Source organism: Nicotiana tomentosiformis, chromosome 2 (genome assembly GCF_000390325.3).
Source record: "Nicotiana tomentosiformis chromosome 2, ASM39032v3, whole genome shotgun sequence".
Taxonomy (NCBI): Eukaryota; Viridiplantae; Streptophyta; class Magnoliopsida; order Solanales; family Solanaceae; genus Nicotiana; species Nicotiana tomentosiformis.
Genome location: NC_090813.1, coordinates 123,420,397 through 123,429,791, shown reverse-complemented (window position 1 = coordinate 123,429,791; position 9,395 = coordinate 123,420,397). Strand labels below are relative to the sequence as shown.

Below are 9,395 nucleotides of genomic sequence, written 5' to 3'. Positions count from 1 at the left end.
TTGACAGAAACAAGGCAGACACTGTAACTTGCGATTTGCGAAGCTTTGAACCTCAAACGACTCGAAAGAGTGAAGTCATAGATACCAACTATAGTACGTTGGGTCATTTGGGTTAATAGCCTTGGCCCTGCGTGCAATTTTTGGTCAAGACACAAACGATGAATTGCAAATTGTCTGTGACCAAGCTTATCCAAATTCCAAACATCACTATATTTGAAAATGAATTAATAGCTCTCTAACATGATAACTTGATCGTACTATCTTCGTACGAGGGCACAGGTCTCAAGTTTGTAACTAAAACAAAGATGATTGATAAAAAAATAAAAGATTCATAAAGCCGATTCCAACTTGTTTTGAACTGGAATATAGTTGATAGATTAATAAGTTATAAACTACAGTAGTTACATCCATACTAGGTGAACCAATTACACAGTTGCTCATTCCAGTATCCAAGTTGAAGCGGTTTAAGAGTAACCCTAAATAATCCATCAACTGATAGTTACAAAATCAGGATGATGGAGTCGTATTACTTCAGTTTGCACAATCTTAAGCAACAGAGTAGTTGGTTAGTGTAAAGCCGAACATAAGTTAGCTAATCCAGATACACAATTAGGTTACATGCAACAATATCCAGATCATATATCTGGAAGGAGAAATAAACTGTTCAGGGCCCTCCAAAATCCCAAAAGCTTCAACTGGTTCATGACTTCACAGTATGACTTACTTCATGTCACATTCCACTTGAGTTTCACCATCTGCAAAAGCATCCTGTTTAACACATTTTCTCACAAGAGAAAAAAAGAGAAATGATTTAAACCTCAAGGAAAGGAGCTTAGGAAAGGCCTTACTCTTAAGATACACCGCTAGATTTGCCTGGGCATCAGCTTCAGTGTTGAATTCCTAAGATATTAAACAAGTACACCTCAGAATGGAATGAAACATGGGTATAACAATAACCTGAAGAATTTTTTTTTTATGCAGAGATGATGACTCATGTCGAGCAATGCAAAAGTCAAAATCTATGCTTAGGGCGCATGCATTCACATCCGCAAACAGATTAATGGAATCATTTTCAAATGGAACAATAGCAACAGAAAAGAAAATGTTTATTGCATAAATCGAACACGACCTCCCAGTACCCACTGCTTGCACCTCTTTCATTTCAGTCCTTTTCAGCAGATTATACCACTCATAAATTCAGAAATATCATGCAGCACATATCCAAGTCCTCAGCACATCATATTTCAACTAAACACACTCTTTTCAAGCAAGAAGCTTAGAATTAGTAAATATAGTAAGAGTTGTCCATACTCTTTCTATATGGCTGATCTGGAAAGACATAAACTGATCTTTAAGCTCTTTGACGATCTTGCACAGTTCTGCCATGTTTTGGTTCTTACATTTCCAGATTCCCTGAGTCTGTTACATGATAAAATTTAAAAAGTATAAGTAATTGGTGACAGCCGATCATGACCAACAAGTAGATCTAGTTAAAAAATAAACGTCAATGAATTGGGAAATTAATAAAATCTAATTGAAAAAAATAAGGCAGGCATAGTGAAGAATAACTTGATCTCGATGTAAGTTAGGAAGCACATGGGTCAGATAACATTCCAAAAAAGCAAGGCCGAACATAACCCATTATTTCATGAAAATCCCTTTATCCACCATTTCAGTTAAACTTGATATGGCTAATGGTTTAGTTAATGCCTTAACGGTCCAAGATCCTAACCCATAATTTCAGTTAACTAGTTATGTTATGCCTCAATGCATCTTAAATCTTATAGGAATTTACAATCACTCCCAAACATGTTACAGTTACACTCTTCTTCTTTTCTCTTTTTGTTAAGTCCTGTTACAGTTAATCATTTACGATGCAATATTATAATAATATTCAGACTAGAATAATAACAACAATAATAGAGAAAGTAAGCTTCTTAAACTAACTGTAAAACTACATTCTCTTTTCCCGCTTTCACATTAGGGAATCATCGCAAAACAATGTGTGTCCCACAGTGCTCCGCTGAAGCTGCTCATTCTTCCACTTCATTTTCTCGTGTTGTCCTGTTGGTGATTATCTTTGTTCCTAGTGGTTTATTTTATTCATTACCTGACAATATAGGTGTTGAATGCATTTCCCAACGTTCATAAGAGACCAACTTCATACTTTATAGGTTACCTTGAGACTTCATGAACAAGATTTCTCATTGCACTTGGCTCCTTATTGTACTTTCGGGTAATTCTAAAACCAAGTACCTTTTACTAGCCTTTTAGCCTTAAAACAGTTAATTGTCTTCACTTTAGACAGAATAAAATCGCATGAACAATTACTATGCCGTCGTTAAGCTATATTTTTAAAGAAAGCTTATCAAAAAGGGGCACGCTATATCATATATCTATATAAATGGATAGATGGATTCACACCTAAGATCTTTCTTCAGATAGTAGGGGTATCCACCCCTGTGGCCATGTTCTATTTGGAGGAATAAAAAAAAAATAGTCCTTCGAAGAGATGTCTACAGAAGAAAGAGAAACATGACCTGCATGCAGACAAGTTTTGAGTCTCCTTGAACTCGAATGTGTTTAAAACCTTTCTCAAGTGCATATTTCAGGCCTAAGATTACACCTCTGTATTCAGCAACATTATTAGTTGCAACACCCAAACCTTCACGCAGCCGGAAAACCTAGAAAAAAGAGAATTAAAAGTCGAAAAACTATAAATTTGTAATGAGAAAGTGATGTCTTCGAACCAGAAAAGGGAGCATACCATACTTCCATCTGCTGCTCGCAGAACAGCCCCTGCACCAGCTAGTCCAGGGTTTCCCTTTGAAGCACCATCAAACTCAAGAATGCATGTAAGCTGCATGTCGGGGAACTGATGCTATCAGTTAAAGAGGTATTCCAAGAAGCTTTATCAAAGCACATAAAGATATTAACACGTACAAGAACACGGATGTTCATATCATTAAGAGTAAGACAATTTACATAACTCCTTTTGGCAGCAAGGAAAGTCGATTTATTACCTTATCCATATCTTTAGAAGATAATGCTCTGTCATTTGGAACCTAAGCGCAAATAGGATTTAGTCGCTTTCAAAGATTAAAAGTAATATAATGTACTCACTCCGTTCACGTTTATGTGAACCTATTTCCTTTTTGGTCCATTCCAAAAAGAATGACCCCTTTCTAAATTTGGAAACAATTTTGCTTAAACTTAGAATTCTACCCTTAATGAGAAGTTTTTATAACCACACAAATACTCTAGGGCCCTTTTTGACTTGTTTAGGACCACAAATTCTAAAAAAATCTTCATTTTTTCTTAAACTCCGTGCCCAGTCAAACAGGTTCACATAAATTGGAACGGAGGGAATAGCTTATAACAGAAGTCCAAAGAAAATATTTGTTTTAAAAACAAGGAGTTCCTTGAAGTGGAGTTCTACACGCGAATCATGTGATTGTGCTGCAATGAAGGACATATTTCGCATAGAGAAGGGAACTCTCTCTGATTTATTTAGTTAAGGAGTTAACCTCCAGGCCAAATTACTCATCCATAAGCATATATTCTCCTCACATACTGTCACTGAATTGTCTCACCTATCCTGACATCAAAATTCAAAGACAAACATAACTTCCATCATCCAATAAGAACTAGATATTTTAGTACTTGCACTGAGGCAATGCCGTAATCAATAGCCGCTTAACAATTAATGGGACTCATAAAAAGAGCTGGCAGGAACTAGTAACTGGACAATGTTTATGTATTTTCATTAGTAGCTGCGACGGAAAGGTTTCTCTATTTCAAGCAACACCACCATTATACAAGAATATAGGGAAAGTGTGGCAGAAGAGTACCCTGAATAAATAGAACATGTCATGAGTAACCAAGCAGTCCTCAAAGCCAAACTTTCATGCATTCAGTTGACATATTGAACAAATACTAAAAACCTTGATCTATGTTAAGAAGAAATTGTACACTGAAACCAGAAAAGATGTAGCTACAAAAATAATTGGCTATAAAAAGAAACTTACACAATAAGTAGATATTGGGGGATCTTCAAGGAAATTGTCCAATTTGGCATGCTTTTGCTGAGCAGCAGCTGAAAAAGAAGCTGATGGAACCACGGCTAACTGAATGAAAGACAGCATACTTTAACCTCTTTGAAACAAAAAAATATCAAGTAAACTTCCAAAATATACACAGAAACACATAGAATCTTCATGTATTCAATTACTGATAAAAACAATTTTGTTTCCATCCCATAAGGTATTCAAAGACATTAACCACGAGCATCACTGCACTCATCTGGCTTAAATTCTTCAACAGGTAAAGCCTTTTTCTTATATAGTAGTCTAAAGTTTTAATTTTTATACCAAAAATTAGAGGAATCATGAAATTTTCATTAGCCCAAGCCCCGATTAACTAGAACTTCCGTATGGCATGCATGAGAGTTGAGTTCTGATGATATCAAAAACTCATTATCAGACTAAAAGCAACTAATGCTAACTATAAAGTTGTTACAAGATGCTCTACAGGCTGCAGACAAATTTAAGTGAGCATTTCCCATTCTGGTGGGTATAAACCTCATTCTAGACCTCTCAGTGGACCATCTCAAATGCATTTCACTAAAACACAACAGCTAGAGAATACACAAGTAAATCTAATTATCGCCATCCTATCCTACCAAAAAACGTTTTAAAGTGACCAATATGAAATACCTTTTTGATGACAGAAGCTGGGTGACTGGGTCTTAAAAAGAGAAAGTGGTTGTGAAAGTTCAGTTCAATGAAGTATTTCCCAAACAATAAACAAAAGAGTAACCTGGATAGACAATTCAAGATCTTACCTGCATACTCTTTTCCTGATAATTCTTCCCAATAGGTTTATCTTTGGAAGAACCTGGTTGCTACAAAATAAGTAGATTCATAATTTCAGTTGAATGACATAATATTTGATGTAAATTGTAGCCGTTGCAGGACAAGTAGATACTTTCTTCAAATACATGATCCATAATACACCAAATATAGCTAAAACAGACCAAAAGATCTGAGGCCTCCATATAAGTGCAATATATAAAAGCCGTATTGTGTAAAATATATCATGATCATCTAGTGACCAAAAGAACATAGATTGTGGGATATAATTACATGATGTCAATTGACAAAATAAGAAAAAATAACACCTCCATTAGTAATAGAACCTAATTTGATATTCATTCAAAGCCTGGGTATCTGAAACATACAGCTATAACCAGACTTTTATCAACTTAACATAATACTTGTAGAAAGGAAGATGTGCGGCGAGGAATATACATCTTTAGATGTAGAAAGCCAATAGTGTAATCATACCAATGGGTTGCCTTTTACATAGTTGAAACATCAAAAGACCACGCAGTTTGACCTAGCAGAAATGATAGGTTAAGATAATCTATTATGGGGTCTTTGTTGAGACCTCAGATCGATTCTGGATTCATTCAATAAAGAAAAATGGAAAATAACCATGCATCAGTTAAGGCCTATAGCACCCTAAAATGTGTCTACACTCTACAGAATAATGTGAAAGGATAGATTACAAAACTAATAACTGGCATCTAGACAGGTGGAATAAGATAGCAAATTTGGTATTGGTACAATCCTTATTAACCAAAACTTGACCCAACCATCACCAGTTAAATGAGAGACAATAATCATAAATAAGAATGAGGACATGAACTTTCTGAGAAGTTGATACATGAACAACAAGATCAGAGAAGCAGTACACATTCTTTGAGTTATAAACCTATAATGATAAGAGATGATAATCTATGCTGCCAACTCAAACTATTCAAGTGAGCAAGTGGGCATACAACGGTCTAACATTACATAATGAACTGGCAAAGGTAGTCAAATAACAGGCCAAGGATTATTTCTAACCCGAAAAGGACAGGGGACAAGTATGCCAAAAAGATCATCTCGGACGTCGCTGGAATCAATAGAATACATTGCATTTTTAAGTCCATGTGAGGCAAGATACTCTTCGGATTCTTTAGCCAGGCGATACCCTTTAAAAACACTTATGACAGGTTCACCAACCTGAAATGAATGAAAATAAGTCAAATGATATTGAAAGAAAAACCATAAAAAGATAATATTTCATCAGTAAACAATATGGGGTTAGGAGTATGGGGATCAAGACATCTATCTTAGGTGTGAACTAAGTTTTAATTGATTATATACATATTTAAAACCTTCATAAAAATACTATAAATCATACGAGTAATTTCTTTCCAGCAAAAACTTTATAAAACTGTTTTAAAACGTAGTAAAAAATAAAATTGAATGAAATTAAACAATAGTTGTGCATTCTTTCTGGGACAGGCGAAGTAATAATAAATAGAAAATTTGCACTCGTGGATAAATACCATTAGAGAAAACAGGCTTTTAGCAAATAAACTTGACATGCTCAAGGGCTGAGCTACTGGAAAAACTGCAGAAGGTAGAAAAAACTTACAGAAGATCGGAGAAGTGCTTGGAGATCGCTCAAGCTCTTATAAACCCCAATGACGTCCCCCTTACGAACAACATAAAAAGCATCCTTTTCATCTCCCATTGACGCTTCAACTACAACCCTCTTACTTCAATGTGCAAGTTACCCTACCACTCTACTGAGAATATACAACCAAGTAAAAAAAAACCAAAAATTCCATAAGCAAAGAACCATTTCGCGACTGAATAAACAATGTTTTACTTACAGATTAGCTATATGTATGAACAAAATGGATGAATTTCAGCATAGCCAGATCAAATATTTTAAGCAGAGTACCACCCATCACTACTACTTTGTGACAATACTTTCAAGTTAAAATGAAAAATATATAATCAAATTATAGAAAGTCATCATTTTTTTAGGACAGACTAAAAAGGAAAAAGTATATTATAAATTGAGTCGGAGAGAGTAATTTCTTAAAAATGTTCAACATTTCAACTTATGGAGTATAATTTAAGGCGAAGACAGTGGATGCATCATACAGCTGCATCCGCCCATGTAATTTACTACTCATAAATTACTCTTAATGATCATTTAATTCAGCAGACTGTAATAAAGAAAACCCTAGAGAATGGAGAAAGGTATTGAAAGCAAAGATGAATTAGTGGAATCTTACCGAACAGAGAGCGGAGAATGATACTAGGGAGAACTCCGTGCCGAGTGGTAATGGAGGATCTTAAGGAAAGAAAAAGAAGGGAATTTGTGTGTTGTACTTTTGGCTATCATAAGTGCACTTTCAGTTTTGGCAGTGAACTGTAACATCGGAGGTGACTTGTCGAAACACGAAATACAGAAACCGGAGCCATTTTTTGGGCTTGTTGGCGGGAAAACTTTGTGGGCTCTCCAATTCGGATGGTTTTTCGGCCCATCGGACTTGCTCAAGTATGTGATTGTAAAAGTCAATTCGTTGCCTCTCTTTTTAGTTTGTGCAATTAGGGGTGCTTATCGGGCGGATCAGGCAAATAATTAAGCTTAACGGTTCGCCTTATCGATTATCGAATTATAAATATAATAATTTGTTAGCCATCCAATAAAATAACTGACGGATTGATATCGGATTAATGATTATCGGACGGTTACATGACAGTTTATCAGTTAAATTAAATAAATTTTTTTTGAACAATCCTAGTCTTGTGAACAGACAAAGCTGATAAAGTGACTACTGACTCGACTATAAGTTCCATCCCCTTTTAGTTTACCAAGTTTGTTAACATCTATTACTATATGATAGAATCTGTTAACACTATGTAATTTGTGCTGCACTTATTATAAGTATTTCTTTTGGTTGCATGGTTATCCTATTTCATATATATATAAAAAAAAGGGAAAGACTGAAAACTGGTCCAACTAACTGAAAACTTATATACAATCGGAATCTCCTACACCTATAAAACTTGACCGGAAACTTGAAGGCATTTTCAAATTTATTTTCTAATAATACTCATGTAACTTTTGTTGATCACATATAAAAGTGTAAATATAAATATTCTTAACGGGTTAACGGTTTATCCGATAAAATAATTGAGTAATCCGCCTCCAAACTGTTAAGCCGTTAATTATAAAATCTCAATCAGTTCACCAACTATTAACCCAATATCAATAAGCTAATAAGTTATCGGTTCGATTTGATTAACAGTTACGGTTCGATTTGAACAGCCCTACATGCAATCACTGTGTTTCAATTAAACTCTACCAAATTTTCTTTTCTAATTTTTTTACAAAAGCTCAAAAGCTTTTCTTCTTTCTTGTGGAGTTTGGTTGAAACATACTTTTGGCAAAATAGAATCAAACATCGCCGTCGTTTCCTAACTGACAGAATAAATTATTTAGTTTATCACTTTTCTTTTTACATTTATTTTTGGAGCGGGGTATTGGTAATTGTCTTTTCAAAAATTCAAGACTTCAAAGTTTGTTTTTTGAATTTTTATGTTACATTAAATTTTAGAGATGCCTTATCGGGCTTGAAAATACTGCCCTAATTCAACTTATGATGAACTTAATAAGTTAAGGTAATACTTGAGTAACATTCCTATTCTAACTAGCAAGTATTCCCTTCATTTCAATTTGCGTGAATTTATTTACTTTTAAATTTGTGTCAAAAAAAATGATCCATTTTTATATTTAAAAATAATTTATATTTGTTCAATGGTTTATAACCATACAAATTATATATGCCTCATTTTATATTATAAATTCAAAAATCTTCTTTTTTTCTTAAACTTCGTGTTCAAATGAGTTCACATAAATTGAAACACATAGAATACTATTTACATAGCTTGAGAAGTAATATAACGGAACACCTCTTTTTTAGTAGGATCTTTGAAAAAAAATCAAGAAGTATTCTATAGGCATTGTAATTTTATGTCCATAGATAGTAACAAATGCCTGATAAAATAAATGAGAAAAAAACTACACACATAATATTTGCACAAAATTGTATTAGTTCATTATAATTAAGTGATGTTTACACAAAATTTTACTCTTGAACTTATTATAACTAAGTACTAGAATAGATAGAAAAGGAAGGGGAAAAAACTAAGTTCTAGGAGTAATAGATTGAGATGATAATACATACTTATTTAATCATGTTTAACGATAAAAATATATACAAAATACACAATGCTTATTAAATTTGGTGTAAGAGCATAGTATGTGTAAAACGAAATTACATGGTTACTTACAAGTAATATTATCACTTTTAGTTCGCTCCATAAACTATTTATATTTGATAATCGAAAAAGTATATAAAATTTATATATAACATACATATATATATATATATATATATATAAATATAATTTTATATATTTTTTCTGTTATTATATTTACAGCTATACCGTGTCATGTATCCCGCTTATAATTCATTCTGGAAA

General features: G+C 33.7%; 1 protein-coding gene across 5 annotated transcripts; it reads right to left on the bottom strand.

Moving 5' to 3' along the window:
* Window positions 1-348: 348 nt before the first annotated feature.
* LOC104085957 (uncharacterized) lies at window positions 349-7,282 on the bottom strand. 5 transcript variants are annotated; one of them, XM_070196064.1, is made up of 10 exons: window positions 7,139-7,282; window positions 6,487-6,637; window positions 5,910-6,068; window positions 4,844-4,903; window positions 4,029-4,127; window positions 2,768-2,860; window positions 2,541-2,684; window positions 1,312-1,419; window positions 849-900; window positions 349-755 (listed from the first exon to the last, which is right to left on the bottom strand). In XM_070196064.1, the coding sequence occupies exons 2-10, from the start codon at window positions 6,583-6,585 to the stop codon at window positions 721-723; spliced, it is 849 nt and encodes a 282-aa protein (XP_070052165.1). In that variant the 5' UTR covers window positions 6,586-6,637; window positions 7,139-7,282; the 3' UTR covers window positions 349-720. The 5 variants fall into 5 exon arrangements, with proteins under 5 accessions (XP_070052165.1, XP_009588376.1, XP_009588375.1 ...); XM_009590081.4 differs by having other exon boundaries at window positions 6,487-6,640; window positions 7,139-7,279; XM_009590080.4 differs by having other exon boundaries at window positions 2,768-2,875; window positions 6,487-6,629; window positions 7,139-7,273.
* Between the last annotated feature and the right edge of the window lie 2,113 nt (window positions 7,283-9,395).

Bases quoted from the DNA above. Each gene is read 5' to 3' on its own strand.
- LOC104085957 (XM_009590080.4), bottom strand. From the start codon at position 6,585: ATGGGAGATGAAAAGGATGCTTTTTATGTTGTTCGTAAGGGGGACGTC. The intron at 6,069-6,486 runs GTAAGTTTTTTC...CATTCATTTCAG, and splicing joins AAGCACTTCTCCGATCTTCT to GTTGGTGAACCTGTCATAAG. The intron at 4,904-5,909 runs GTTAGAAATAAT...CTTATTTTGTAG, and splicing joins TTGTCCCCTGTCCTTTTCGG to CAACCAGGTTCTTCCAAAGA.